General features: G+C 45.7%; 2 protein-coding genes across 2 annotated transcripts in view; one reads left to right on the top strand and one right to left on the bottom strand.

Annotated features, from left to right (window-relative positions):
• Positions 1-2,488: 2,488 nt before the first annotated feature.
• On the bottom strand, positions 2,489-13,030 carry ZADH2 (zinc binding alcohol dehydrogenase domain containing 2). The gene is made up of 2 exons (XM_019544954.1): positions 11,453-13,030; positions 2,489-4,343 (listed from the first exon to the last, which is right to left on the bottom strand). The coding sequence occupies exons 1-2, from the start codon at positions 11,746-11,748 to the stop codon at positions 3,419-3,421; spliced, it is 1,221 nt and encodes a 406-aa protein (XP_019400499.1). The 5' UTR covers positions 11,749-13,030; the 3' UTR covers positions 2,489-3,418.
• Positions 13,031-13,061: 31 nt separating this feature from the next.
• The window catches only part of TSHZ1 (teashirt zinc finger homeobox 1), a 65,837-nt gene continuing 63,296 nt past the window's right edge, over positions 13,062-15,602 (top strand). Inside the window, exon 1 of the mRNA XM_019544941.1 lies at positions 13,062-15,542. Coding sequence (XP_019400486.1) covers positions 15,503-15,542 — 40 coding nt within the window. The 5' untranslated portion in view covers positions 13,062-15,502. The remainder of the gene's footprint in view (positions 15,543-15,602) is intronic.

Raw genomic sequence — 15,602 nt, 5'->3', positions numbered from 1 at the left:
GTGTGTGTGTGTGTGTGTGTGTGTGTGTGTGTGTGTGTGTGTGTTGGAAGGGGGAGCGCCGCTATCCCTCAACAAGCAATGTTAGATTCTGCCGTAGCAAATTCATTTGGAAAGGTAAAATTAGGATGTAGTGCCAGCAACCACATCTCAATGAGCTATTATTAATATTATTATTATTTAAATCCCTGCTCTCTACGTATAGTATACTTAGTACTTCCCAGGCAAATGTATTATTATTTTTAATCATTTAAGTCCCTACTGTGCACACAGCTTTTAATACACCTTTTCTGCAAGCATATTAAGTGTATTGTTATTAATCCCTTGCTGTGAGTCTACAGTATTTCTTTTCCTTGTGCGTTCAATGTCCTATCATTATTTAAACCCTCACTGTGTGCATGCCATATACGTTTTCCTGTCCATCTAATATTTTAGTATTATTTAAATCCATCATAGCTCACTTATTCAAAATCAGCCTTACACATGCTGTAGCCAGCTTATAATATGTACTTTGAATGAAATAGAAAAAGTTGTTTTCTTCTTCTTACACCTGAGAATTGTCACTGGTTGCAACAGCAATAAGGTCATATGTACGCTTCAGAAATACCTGCATTTCTCTCATCTCCCCTCCCCCCCAGGTATTGTTGCTTTCTTCAATCATCTAAAGGAATCAGTAATAACTCTTAGCTTTATAGATCACTACCCATCCTGGATTCATTCATGGAAGAACAATCATGCATAACTTAAGATACCTCTTTAGCATAATGTAAGAGTTTGATGAATATGACAAACCAACTGCTATAGCCCAACTTAGAATCCAAAAATGCTTTTGCATCGCTAAACTGGGCATTCAGCTTCTACATATAAAGAAGTTGAAATGTGGTAATAATACAGAGCATTAAAGTAATGATAAATGACCCCTTCCGAACCAACATTACAACTAAGAAAAATGTCACATTTGAACATACATGTAGAAAAGTGCTAAAGGTGTTTCTGTTCTCTCATTTTAGTTGTAGTAGTGGTGGAGCTTGGAATGACTGTATTACTGAAGATTGTTAAAACAAGTAACACATTCTGTGTTAAAGGAACACAGAATGCCCTGCAGACTTCATATTATCATATATAAAAGATGCTAGGACCCAACATTTTGGATGAATAAAGGGGCCCCCAAATCTGTTGACTTACAGCTAATTGGTGTTTCTGACAGTTGGGCACTTACTTAGGTAACCAAACGTAGATTTTGTGCTCAACTCGAGGCATCTAATTTGAACAAATTTTCCCCCATGAGGTTTTCTTGCATGCCACAGACTTAACTTTGATTCTTATCTTGACTTTTGAAGGAACTGGTCTAAATTGGGCTTTTTCTCAGAAATGTTTATTGTTCAAGGATGTCCCCTGTTTGAACGTAAGGAAAGACAACATTCCACAAAATAAAAACGTTAATAATCTTTGATTAGGAACTGATCCTGCAAAGTAGTGAGATTCTCTGCCTCCTAGCATCTGGTTGTACATCCTAAACTTAACATACTTTCCAATGACCAAAAAACATGCTTTACAGTAATATCATGTTTAACTAACAAACAAACAAGCCACTCCCCCAAACCCCTCCATCAAAAAAAAAAAAAAAGGAACAGCAAGATCTACGTGACTTGGTAAATGTAAGAGAGACAAAACCTTTCCTGAATAGCCCAAAGCAGCATGACTAATATATATAGTCAAACATGGCAGAACAGGTATGATTCTTGGGCTGGGTACGTATCTGTTAAACAGCAATATCTGATGTACATCACATTGCAGTGGGAATACAATACGAGGTCAGAAATTGGAAAATGAATTCTATGTAGTCCCCATTTACATTAGAATTGCTGAAGTTCTTATTGCATATTCCTTTTAACGAAGCTGCAACCTATGTGTACAGCCAGATCTGATTACCGCCCAAAATTAAAATTAACCCAGTATTTTTTTCCATGTAGTATGGCAACATCCTATGATTGCTGGGTACCAGCAGGGTGCCTCATTCTGTGTTCTCTAATTACATTAAACTCAAAAATCTCAGACTTCAGTGGGTACTGATGGCTCAGTCTCTAAATTGTATATACTTAGACTGAAAAGAGGTACAATAGGCATAGTTCAAAATATTTTAATTTTGAAAAACCTTACCACACCTAGGAAGTATTCACATTATATGCACAAGTAGCAGTAGCTCTTAAACCATCAATAACTTTCAAAACATCACAAACTTTTTAACTGTACCTATTGTGGAACCTGTTCCCCAGTTACAGTTTTATGTATACTTGATATGTATGTTGAACTAAAAAACTATCTGGTTATTTACTAAGAGGCCTACAAAGCAGCACTACTGAAAAAATACCATGAGAAGCCAGACCAAATATTAAGCATTAGCCAAGTATGCTACAATAAGCTGCACTACTATAGGAAAGCTAATCTACAAGAATTGTATCAGCATGAAAAAATACTACACACATGGGGATATTTTTCTGGACTTTATTAAATACTTAGTTTAGTACATGACCTCTGTACATGTGAACACAATTCAAAACTGTAGCGCAGTCAGCCTGCCTTGCGCATTAATGCAGAGAATAGAGCATAAACAGTAATAATAAGAAACATCAAGGCAAAACTAGAAAATGAATGTTCCAGATTGTAACCAAAGGCTGAAGTGAAAGCTGCAGAGTTATTTGTAAATTGTACCTTTGGAAGTAAAAGAAAAAAAATCATGTGTGGATTTTTTTTCTATATTTCTGCCATGTTAGAACCAGAGGATACATTTTCCATAAATAACTGATTATGGAATATGACTCATGTGTACAATGTAACCCTAGTATTATTACCAGCTTTGCTACCCAAAACATTTAAATTATGATTTTTTACTGTTTTCTGGAAATATCATAGAATAACAAAACTCCTACAAGATGTGAATATATATATATTTACTTGTTTGCTGTAAACTAAGGACATTTTGATCATGGCCTGTCTCTTTCTTTCTGTTTAAATAATTTATATAACATGTTTCTAACTGGATTGTAAAATGTTATCAAACTGAAGAAAGACTGATTGGATCAGCCTTTGCAGCCAGACTTATTTTAACTGCTCAGAATAATGTTTTTGAATTTTGAATGGTTGCCTCTAACATTAGATTGGGCAACACAGCCTGTAAAAAGTTACAGAATTGAACACAGGCACATTTAAGTTCTTGCCAGTGACACTGGTTTAATTTAGCTGGGGTTTTTTTTGGTGTTTTAACAATCAAAAGTTTTTATTAACACCCGAATGCTTTTTTTAATATAATATCCATTACCAAGGGGTATTTTTTGTGTGTGTTAAATAAATTGTTTCTAGTAATTCTGGGGCACAACGTGCCCATTTTCTCTCCCTTTTGATTTATATCATTGTTCTGTTTTTACAGCTTACTGTTGACAGAGTGAGGTAATTCAACTACAATTTTTCCAATGTTTTTTCCCATGTACATATAATCTACAGCACGGAATATAGACTCCAAGCCAGTGAACTTGCCCTCTGGAGACAAGTTTCCAAGGTCCACCTCACAGACCAGTTCTCCATTTTCACACATCTTGAGCAAGTGTTTCAGAGCCATTGGGTATTCGGAAAGGTAATGGTTCAAGAAGAAACCCCGGATGCTGGCAGATTTCTTCAGCAGTTTTACTGGCAGCAGTTCTGCTTTAATAGGCTGAAGGCCAGTAGGGGTTTGGTAGCCAGAGATAAACCCAATAACTATCAGACGCCCTTTGGTAGCCAAGGAGTTGACAGCCAAGTCAAACATCTTTCCACCAACAGACTCATACACTATATCCACGCCTTCTGGGTAGTCCTTCCTAAGAATTGCACCAACATTTTCAGTTTTATAGTTGATAGAATGGTCACAGCCAATGGATCTTAGAAAACCAGCCTTTTTATCACTAGAGCAAGTTCCAATTACATGGCACTTTGCCTTCTTTGCAAGCTGCACAGCAAACTGGCCTGTTCCTCCAGCCGCTGCTGTGACCAAAACCTTCTTGCCTTCAGATAATTCTCCATGCTCCTTTAGACTGATGTACGCAGTAGTGCCGCTTACCATTAAAGTAAGAAACTCGGGTTTCACAGAGGGTAGAGGAACTGCATTTTTGGCAGGCACAACAGTATACTCAGCAAAAGACCCTGGTGACAGATACGCCACAGCTTGGCCCACTGTGTAACTGGCACTAGCACTCAGCCCTAAGGCAACCACATCACCAATACCTTCAAAACCTACATCAAATGGGGGTTTTACTGAAGTGTCATATCGACCAGCTGAGTAGTTTATGTCAGATGCATTAATGCCGACAAATCTAGGAGAAAACAAAAAATTGTTAACATGCTTTCCTTCTCAAATACTTTTGCCCTGTGAAAAATCTCCCCTTTTAATTTACGGTATAAGAAGTCGTAATGGTGCTTTTTCAAATACACTGATAGTTGGGAAAACTGTTTACATCATGCTACTTAAAAAGAAGTGAATGTATTAATAAAACAAGAATTTTTCCTCAGACTTTTTTATTTAACTGTTCTACTATTCTAGATAGCTCCAGTCTTTAAAAAGCATTGTATACACATCCATTTTAAATGGAAACCCCCACCCTACCCCCAAAATAAAAAAATAATTCTGAATGAGGTGGAAGGACAAAAATTAACTGACCCCTTTACAAAAGATGTAAAAGCACCGTGAAATAAAATATGTGTAAAGTGGTAAATATGTTGATTCTGGCAACAAATTTACATTTCTGATTATAGTAATACCATTAATGACTAATGATAATATTAACTATCGATGTCGTTTGCAAGGTCATGTTACTGCAGGCAAGTTTTTTTTTTTTAAATGGATGGAGCCACTATAACAAATTTGCCTTTTGATGCAGTTAATGCCAACATGAAAATATTTTTCTTTATATAAATGACTCGCTGAGCTACAAAACAACCTTGTAAAAAAGGACTGAAATTGTAAGATGAAGCATTTAATGTTTAGAAGCCCTGTTGACCTCTAACAGGTGAAAATGAATGCTGCATGTTTAGTAAAAAAAGGACGCCGATCTATACTAAACTTGACTGGCACCAAAGGAGAAGTTTCATTATGGTATTCCACGCAAGATATTTTACCAACATTTCCTCCCCCATGTTAAAGGCACTTGTAACAAAAATACCTTGATATACAAGGAGGAAGAGAGGGGGGGAGAGTTTTCTTATAACCAGAAAATGTCAAGGAGAGCAGGCAGCAAAAAAGCGCCAGGATTTTTTTTTTTTACTCCATGTGGAAGTGACAACCCAAAGATGTATTTGATGTCATGAGAAAAGCTGGAGAAGTACGCAAATGGTGCAGTTTTAATTGTCATGCTTAGCCATACGGTCAAATGCTGTGTGCGGGTGTAAGGGGAAATTGCTTAGGCATACAGTAATGAGAAGTAAAAGCAAAAAACCCTCCAACCCCCCCCACAACAAAAACCAAAAAACCCCACAAAACCAACCCCCCCCCCCAATTCCCAAATGCTTTGCTTATTTGGATTCCTCACTTCTCCATGCCATGGAAGGTCTCAGACTTGCGCTAAGGTAAAGCTTGTGTGCACAGAGGGAGAGACAGCCCTATCTAGGCACGAGCATCCAGCCAGGGAGGAAGGGTGAGTGTTGCTTTCCCCTCCTTCTGCCCTGACTTCAGTGCTCCTAACAAAGCAAGTCTCCCGGCTCTGGCCCTGGTGCCCCCAGTGTCCCCGTCCCACTCTTCGAAGCGCGGGGGGCCGCGGCAGCAGCTCCCCCGGCCAAGCGCGCCCGCAGGGCCCCGGGGAGCTGCGAGCAGGGAGCCGGGCTGGCTGCACGAGGCACATTTCGCTCCGGCTGCCCCAGCTCGTCCCCGGGGCTCCGGGGGGCTGCCCAGTGCGGGGGCGAGCGGCAGCTCCCTCCTGGGGATGCGGCTGCACCTGGGGGGAGGGGGGAAAAGATAAAAAAGAAAGAATAATGATAATAAAAAGGGCTCCTTTCCCCTCTGCTGCCGGCGCCTTTGCCCCCGGACGCCGCTGAGCGAGGCGCAGGGGCAGGGCCGCTCCCCGGCTTGCCCAGCCCGCGGCGCGCGGGGGAAAGGGCGGCCGGGACCGCGGCACCTTGCGGGGCACGGCGGGCAGGTGCCCGGTGCGGGTCAGGGGGCGAAGCCGGCTGCCTCCGCCTCCGCCCCTCCAGCCCCGGGCCGCTTCCAGCCCGCGGATGCCTTTGCCCTCGGTCGCGACCCGACGGCGGGATTTGGAGGCAGGCGTGGGCTCGGGGCAGGGAAGAAACGCTTCCTTCTCCCCCCGCGGTCCTTCCCCTCCCCTGTCTGCACCGGGGCGCCGGTCCTCAGCACATCTGCTGCTAGGAGGAAACAAAGCAACGCGCAAGTGCTGGCTAATGCGAGCCGGTGAGAATTGCTGCCCCCCCCCCCGCAGCCCCAAGCTGGGCTTCTTCAAAGCTGCCTCTGCCCTGCGAAACGATTCTCTCTGGGCTGGTGGAAGCATGATGATCATTAATCAATAGGGGCTCCCGGGCTGCTAAAAGTACAACCCCCCCCCACACACACACCCCACCACACACTCAACCCCTTCTTCTCACCCACTCCTAATTGCTAAACTCACGCTTCTGGGAGCAGAATAGGGGCTGGTTTTTTATTACGAGCAATGGTGAGTTTCCCCCTCGACTCCCCGCGTGGGGGAATAATCAAACGGCTGAATTCGACCGTATCATCTGTCTCCCCCCCCTCCTTTTTTAACTTTAAACCCTGTCATTCAAGGTGCTCTAAGGAGGCGCGTGATACGGCCAGGCATTTTTAGACGCCTTGATTTTTCTTTACAATTTTTTTAAAAAAAGCAGTAGGAATAAGTTTTAGCTCGGCTTGTAAACTTCTGAGTGCGAAAAGAGGTAGAGAGGTGACTTCAGGAGGGCAAGAAGGAAATGCCTGGAGTGTTAGCGGGGCTTTTTTTTTTTAAGTGCGAGAGTGTGTGTGTGTGTTAGTAGGGTTTTAAATATGTGTACGTGTGTTAGTGGGGGTTTTTAATGCGTGTGTGTTAGTGAGGGGGTTAATGTATGTGTATGTGTGTTAGTGGGGGGTTTCTTAATGTGTGTTAGTGGGGGTTTAGTATGTGCGTGTGTTAATGAGAGGGTTTAATATTTGTGTGTGTTAGTAGGTTTTTTAATATGTGTAGGTGGATGTTTTGGGGGGGTGTACGTGTGTTAGTGGGGGGTTTAACACGTGTACGTGTTGGTGTTTTTTAAAGGTGTGTACATGAGTTTTTTAATGCATGTGTACATGTGTAGTGGGGGGTTAGTATGTGTGTGTTAGTGAGTGGGTTTAACATACGTGTGCGAGTTAGTGGGCGGTTTTAATGTGTGTGTGAAAATGGGTTTAGTGTGGGAGAGTGGTTTTTTTAATGCGTGTCTGTTAGTGGGAGCTTTTAATATCTGGGTGTGTTAGTGAGGGAGTCGACTATATATGTGTGTGTTAGAGCATGTTTTTAATGTGCGTGTGAGAGTAGGTTTAGTGTGTGAGTGGGTTTTTTAATGTGCGTGTGAGTGGGTTTTTCAGGGGTGTGTGGGGGGGGGTTAGTGGGTGCGTGAGTGTGTGCGCGCGCCTTCACGATCCTTCCGAAGTGGCCCGCTTTCTCCCTACTTGCCCGTGTCCTCGCGTTAGTGCTGTTTCAGCTGCAGAGGCCCGGCGCTCAGTACGTCTCAAAAGCTGAAGACCTGAGCAAAGGCGCTAAATCGGGATTGGCTTCTCCCAAAATAATTGCAGGCGCTGAGTCACCCGCTGGATTTACACTGCCGGGCTGAGCCCCCCTCGTGCTGTTTATTCCAAAAGCAGGGCGAGCCTGCGGAGGGGAGGAAATGCTGCTTCTCGCCCCACAACACAAAGTAAGCGACCGAAATCCAGCAGAAGAGCCTCTCGTGCAGACAAAACAGAGTCGCCCAAAGCAGGAGCACGCTAGAAAGAAAGCAATGCTCAACCCAAACAGCAGAAATAATTCCCCACTCCTCCTGTGCGCCACTAACTCCTGGGTCAAATCTCTTCCCCCCGCCACCTTTCTCCTTTTTATTTCAATAAACTCCCCCCCCTCCTATTATCTTCTACCTCAACAGGAAATCGTTAAAAAAAAATTTTGGAAACGAAATAATCTGTCACTCCATTACAAAGAGCTCGACAACAGCCCATAACTTAGGGAAATCATATCCCCCCCATCCCCTTCTGTAATAAAACCGAAGCCCCTTCCCTCTCTTGCGAACAGGACCAATGCACATCAGAAGCAGAAATGGCTTCCTTAAGGGTTTTATTCGCTTTCCTCCCTCCTTCCCCCACCCCTCCACACAATCAAAATGATAAAGTTTATTGTTTTAAATCGATTCCTGGTTTAAAAGCATTTCTCTGTGAATAAAAGCTATGATGGATTTTTCTGCTAAGAACCAAGACACAGAAGGAAAGGTTCCTGGGTTATTTTTCCAGAGAGAGAGAGAAAAAAAAAGGGGGGGGGGCGTGGAGAAAAAGTTCCACTTAACAGAAGGACATCTTACTTACAAATAAGTAAATACGTGGACTCAAATACCTCCCCCTGCCATAGCTCCCTAAACCCCAAAGTAGATTTTACCGTGAATGAGGACTGTTTTGCATAAAAAGCTCAAAGCAATTAATACTGTTCATGGGCGTGACTGGGACTAAAATGAACAAATCTGGCAATGCACTCTGGAAATTCAAGGCATTTATTGTTATTGTTTTGTAGATCCTGGGTGTTTTTGGTTTTGTTTTTTTTAACTATTATGAAATGTGGTTAAATAAAGCCAGGTCCCCTCGGGATGGCAAACAGCTTCCCAGAGTGGGAGAGCGAAAGGGGAAACACTCCGGGCTTGCTTCCTGCTGTACAGAAGCAGAGGTTGGCTATGCGAGATGTACAGTCCTTGGGTGTGTCTGAAAATCGCCAGACATCATAATAAATAACCTCGGGTCAACTCAACTTGTGAACTCCAAACTTACAGTGGATCCCCTTCTCCCACTTCCACCCCTTCCTAGAAAGTGATGGTTCACACACAGCAGCTGCCTGCCGGAGTGCCTGGACCAGCTCCTGCTTCCCTTCGGGTGACTTCCCCACCGTGGGGTGTGCCTGTCCTCCCAGCACTCAGGGAGCCCACCCAGGGACTGGGGAGGGGCGCGGGGCGATGAAAGGAAGAGTTACAGGGAAAACAAAATAAATTACATTAATAAACCTCCACATTTCACAGGGAAAGGAGGAGGGAGGGAAGAGAGACGGCAAGGGGGTGTGGGGGAGGGGATGACACAACAACGACGTAGCAGCCTTCTAACATCCAGCTCGCCTCCACTAAGACTCGCCACAGTTTTTGTAACTGTTTCCATCGCAAGTCAGCCGGTCTCTTCCAATAAATAAACAAACACCACTCCCATCTCAGGAGTATTTCATGCCAGTACTGGCATTAGTGGGTGCAGAAAGTCGGTGTTTGAGGTTCTTCCCCCTCCCCCCCCGCGCAAAATAGCGGGTTAAAGTTTGTAGGAAGCTTTGCAGAGAAATGCATCGAGTCTCCCCCCCTCCCCTGTTGTGCATCGTACATGTTACACCCATTATGGAAGCATACACACCATACCGATAAGAGACCCAAAGAGTTAATACACTTCCAGTTTTGTTTTCATGCCTGGTAGTGTGCTTTATTAGGGGACGTCCTCCCCGATTCTAGGAAGGGCAAGTTTGGGGTTATTTACTTATACGTTGGGGTCTGACCTGTTTTCTTCTGCAAGCCCCTGAAAGGGCTCTCTTCTCCCTTCTCCCCTCGACTGCACCAACCACACAATGTGCTCCAGGGCTTCCAGAGTTTCAGCTTCCCCCCATGGCTTGGTAAACCTCTGACCTTTAAAAGCCCTACTTTTATCTTAAGGAACGATAACATCTAGGAGGGATCCAATAAAAATAAATAGGTTTATAAAGTCTCTGGGAGAAAGGTACGTTTTGTCCTCGCAGCCCTCGCTTTATTGTGAGCTGATCAAGACGCTGAACATACAGTACCATCGAGCACACAATTTACTGCGTATTATGTTAAGCAAAATGTCACCGCCTGAGTCCCAGCGTGACCCTCTTTCAGTGTAAAAATAGCCAACAATTTAGGGATCGTACTTCACAGGCGAGACTAACAATAGTAATAAACTCCCTGAAAGGGTAGGCAGGCTCGTGCGGCGTTTAACAGCTTCAGGACACATCTGGAAGGCTCTGCTTTCCTGATGTTAGGTTTGGCAGCTGAGGGAGGAGGGGGAGAGGAGGATGGAGTGGTGCCGACACGGTGAAGGGTGACGGGGAAGGAGGGTGGCGGTGACACACTCAGATCCCTTTGCCTTCCTGTTGATTCACTCTTTAGTAAGGGTTAGTGACGTGGAGGACCACTCCACAAAAAAAAAAAAAAAAAAAGAGGCAGCAGACAGGAAGGAAACATACACAAGGTTGTACACAGAACACCACACCCACCCCACATGGGTGCATGTGTGCAACACATACCGGCCCCCACCCAAGCCCAGGGCTACAGTAACGTGCCCAGGCACTGGTGTCACAAAGACATCGACATGGCGAAGATAAGGAGAGTGACACGTCCGTGGATGGCTGCACGGACATGTAACGAGCACACAGACAGACAGAAACCTGGGAGGGACTTAGAAGTCATTTCCTGGTTGTTTTAGTCCTTCCTAGAAAAAAAAAAAAACTCAAGGGGAAAACTTTCAGCTTGCAGATGCTGCTGCCTTTCCTCCAGTCTTGCAAAACGAGAAGTAAAACTGGGGGGAGAAGCTGCCTCCTTCCTTCGCCCGAGAGCGCCTGATGTGTTTCATTGCATGGGCAAGGGAAAAGCAACCCCCAAAGCAACCCCCACAGAGACCCCCCTCCCCACACAGACACACACGCAAGCACACGGGGGATGAGGGGGGGAAGAAAGGACGGTGGCATCAGACGTTCAAAACAACAACAATAATACTAAAATTAAATTAACAGTCGCCAGATGGCAGCTGGTGCAACTTGATGGGATCACAAAGTGAGTGAGCGTGTGTGTGTATCACAAAATGAGAGAGCATGTGAATGCGTGTGATTTCACAAAATGAGTGTCTGTGTGTGTGATCAAGAGTGAGCATCCGTGTGTGATCACAATACGAGTGAGCATGTGCATGTGTGTGATATCACAGAATGAGTATGTGTATGTGTGTGAGGTCAAGAGTGAGCATGTGTGTGATCACAAAGTGAGCATGTGTGTGTCTGTGTGCAGTCAAAGTGAGTGTGTGTGATCACAAAGTGAGTGAGCATGTGGTGTGTGTGTTAGAGAGGCCCGCCGGGTGCGAGGAGCCGGGGGGAGCAGGCTTGGGGCGAGAAGGACCCGAGGCCAGGGCGAGGGGCGGCAGGGGAGGGGGGGCTCTCACCTGTTCCTGACAAGGAGGTCTCCATCTCCCGGGAGTGGCACAGGCGAGTCTTGCCGCAGGGTAACCGCGTCTCGGAAGTTTGAGCTCAGCTTTGTCACCACCAGCTTCTTCATGGAGCTGGGGATAGACGAGCCCTGGAAATCCAGAAAGTGACGGGAGTAGGACATGTCCAAGATGGGCCGAGGCCGCCCTCCAGCCACGCCGGACCAGGAGGGACTCAGCTGCTGCTCCCGCCTCCAGCGGCACCGGGCTCCCCAGCACCTCAGCACCGCGCTGCCTTTAGCACTCAAACCCATTCCCCGGCTTAGACCTCCTGCATGCCCCCTCGCTGCCCTCAGGAGGTTTCCAGCTAGAGGAGGCTTCTTCAGGCAGCTTCCAAAACCCACCACCACCACCACCTCAGAGGCACAGGCAGAGCTCCTCTCTGCACATAGCTAGTGTGTATGTAAATAAAGTCTAATGGAGCAAGCTGCAGCCTGCCTGCCGACTTCCCAACCCAGCCCCTCCACCACACGCCTGCACCAGAGGAAGCGGCGGCAGCACCAGCGAGATGATCCCCTGGAGCTGATCTTCCATTTCCCGTCACTAACATGAAACAGGAGCAAAGTTCACCCTCTTAGCACAGTCCAGCCAGCAAAGCTGCTGCCGCAGCAGAAAAAAAAAAAAAAGAGGAAAGAAAAAAAAAGAGCTGTGCATGTGTTTGTGTGATCTGCAATACCTCTGCACAGTCCCACCGAGGCTAACCCCTACAGCTAAGGACGTCTTTCTTCCCGATGTGCAAAAGGCTGGATTTGCTGCTTTTAGCTTTTTTGGGGGGGTGGGGGAGTGGGGTGGCTTTTTAATGGGCACGCTGCCTCCTAGGAAGGGATTAAAAAAATGAATCTAAAAATGCAGCGGATTTCCCCCTCCACCCCACTCTTTAGTTTATAGAAGACGCAAGATGATCCCTTTTTAGGGGGAAAAAACCCCCAAGAAGAAAAGAAGACCCCTCTCTCCCCCCCATAAATTATCAGATCAATAAGGTTAAGAGTAGTGAAGAGAAGTTGCAGCTAATCTTGTAATGTTGTTATTAGGAGCTGCCAGGGAGCTGCCGGCGGCGAGAGGCGCCGCCCCTTCCGTGCGAAACGTTCACTTCCTCGCAAGGTGGTACGAATCAACCCAGAGCCGCTAGCAACCGCTAGTGGATGCCGCGCGCCGATTTGGGAGAGGAGGAAAAAACACCGCGATTTAGGAAAGACTTGGCAAGCATCTCCGGGATCTCTGTGTGTCCGCACGCTGTCTGCCCTTCCAGCTGGGAGATGCCCCGATGCACACGACGTGTACTTTGCGTCCCCTCTGGATTTAGGAGCTCTGTCTTGCACATGAATTCCCTTCCCCCTCTCTCTGTGACATTAAAAAATAATGCCTTCTGGCCAAAAATATCCCCCCCCCCAACCAATTCTGTCGGATCTTTGCAATAGGGATTTTTGTTGTTTTCAACCAACCCTGCAGTGTTAGAATTACTTTTGGGAGAGGGGGGGCTGTTGGTTGGCTGCAGCCGTGTTGGTCTCAGGACAGGCAGGCAAGGTTCTTTGGGCAGATGTGACCTCTTTTATTAGACCCACTAAACAGTCGGAAATGTTAGTTGAAAACTGGTCTTTGCAAGCTTTTGGGCACAAACCCTTCTGGGAGGGAGACCCTACAAGTGGGTCAAAGGTCTGAAGTGTCTTAAAAAAAATGCCCAGTCTCTGGTGCTTGGTCTTAGAAGAAGGTGGGGGGTTATTTAAGACAGATGTTGCAGTGGGGTTGGGAAAGACCTCGTGTGCAACTCTCCTCCAATTAACTGCCCCGTGTCCATATGCACAGCTCATCTCTTACTTGCATGGTATTAATAATTAAAAATATAATAAATCTCCCCTTTGCCCGAGAGGAAGCAAACTTGTAGCTTCAAGCGTTTCCTTTTAGGAACCCCGTGTTTGGTTTTTTTATTTGCTTTCCTGAGTTGACAAGGCAAAGAGAAAGACCCTCCTATTCTTGCAGTCAGTAGTATGCGTATCCCCAAACATAAATTGTGCAAAATCTTTTAGCAGCCTTTCAAATGCTGCAGCTCTTGCTCTGCAATCTGGTGGTATTTGCCAGGAAGGGTGAGGTGCACTCTCCCACAACTCATCCTAAATCCAGGGCTGGTTATGTACGTGCCAAGGTTAGCTCTCATCTCTCTGCTTTTTAAGTTTGCCAGAACTAGACCCTCTGCTTAAGTTAAATCAGCACATGCGTCTTGCACGGTACTTAGCGAGTGGATTACAATGACAAAACCCTCCATGTGTGCCTTACATGAGAAATCTTTTATGCGATGCTGTATTAAGACTTCTTTTTTTTTTTCATATTGTTTAGCCCTGGAAAAAAATGAAAACAAAGCAATTAAAAAGATTGACAGGTATGGGTTTGTGTGAGACCTATTTGTAATTGTCAGGGTGACGTTGGCAAGAGGAGGAGGAGTAAGAAACTGAAGCAGGAAAAGCAGCTCGATGTGTCTGTCTATCAGTTGAGACTGTCTGAAAGCTCTGGGATCTGAATGTGTGTTATATTTCAGTGAAAAGAGAAGAGAGGGAGAGTGGATCTCTTTCTCTCCCAGGAGTTTAAAGGGGGGGGGGAACAGTTCACGTTAATCTCTCCCACTCAGTGAATATCTTTGTTTTTTCCCCCTTTGCACACACTCTCTGGGGTTTTTCTTGGTTTTGGCTTTTTTTTTTATTATTATTTTATTTTTCTATTGCAGATCAAGATCAGCCAAAAAAAATCCATGATAAAAATGTGTTTGCATTATATTTAGTATCAGAAGAAGCTGCGATTTGTGGAGGAAAAAAAAAAGGGGGCAGCAAAGCAGAAAAGTAGTCCTCTCCGGTGGTGACACTGTTTGATCTGTGACTGTTTGGAAGGTGGAGGAGTGACTGACATTTCCCATCCGGTGTCTATGTATGTATGGGGGCTTTACTCCTTTTTTTATATTCTTTGCTTTCTTGCTCTTAGACTAAGTGCTGGGAGGAGAAGGAGAGCCTGGATCGACCTCGGTTTTTTTTGCACAATGAAAAAACTATTCTCAGCGCAATAATAATAATAATAATAAAACCCAACAACAACACCACACAAATCCACGAGCTTGAAACAAGCCGGCGAGCCAGCGAGAGAGAGAGAAAGTTGCGCTTTGAGACTCTTTGATCTTGGAGAAAGGCTGAGAGAGGGGAGGGGGGGAGTGACTGAATTTACCGTCTCATCGCTGCTGCTTGCTCAGTTCTCCACCAAGACGAAGAAGAAGTGATTAAGGAAAGGAGGGGGAAAAAGGGAAAGAGAGAGAGAGGGGAAATAAAAAAGGACGAACGAAAGATAATGGATTTGGGCTGCAGATTGAACTGATCCCATCTTATTTATTTTGCACATCTCCACTTGCATCTTCCCTGCTGCTGCTGCTGCTGCTGCTCAGAGGACTGAAGAGCTTTGTCTTCTAAGGAACTTAAAAGAGAGAGAGAAAAAGAGAGAGAGAGAGAGAGAGAGATCCAGGGAAGGAAAATTAACCTTGTAAATGAAAACATTTCCTAAGCAAGTTTTTGGAGTGGCGGCGGAAATTGGCATCCCTGTCACCCGTCTGTGGCTGGCCTCATCCCACACCCCAGCACCCCCCCCTCCCTCCACACCCCACTCGCATCTCCAGGAGCCGACCTGGAGGGGGGGGGCCGAGCCGCCGAGAAGAGAAGCCAAGCAAACTTTTTTTTTCTTCCTCCCCCCCTCCTCCTCCTCTCCCTCTCTCCCATTCCTCCCCACCCTCCCTCTCTCCTCCTAGGCGGCATTAGAAGTTGAATCCCATTTTCGCTCTCCTTGCCCCCCTCCCCCTTCCCTCATCCTTCCTTTTTTTTTTATTTTTTGTATTTGTGTGTGTGTGTGCGTGTGTGTGCGTGTGCGCGCGTGTGTTTGTTTCTGCATGAAAAGAGTGGGATTGGAAGAGGAGTCCTGTGCGGAAACTCTCCAGCGGCGGCAGAGGAGGAGGGCGGCGGAGGAGGAGGCGGCAGCACCAGCATGCCGAGGAGAAAGCAGCAAGCACCCCGGCGCTCTGCAGGTAACACCCTCCTCCTCCCCCCCACACAGTCCCTCTCGCACACTCTGCCTCGCTGCAGCA

Source organism: Crocodylus porosus, unplaced genomic scaffold, assembly GCF_001723895.1.
Source record: "Crocodylus porosus isolate Cpor-Errol unplaced genomic scaffold, CroPor_comp1, whole genome shotgun sequence".
NCBI lineage: Eukaryota > Metazoa > Chordata > Crocodylia > Crocodylidae > Crocodylus > Crocodylus porosus.
This window is presented reverse-complemented; position numbering and strand designations above follow the sequence as displayed.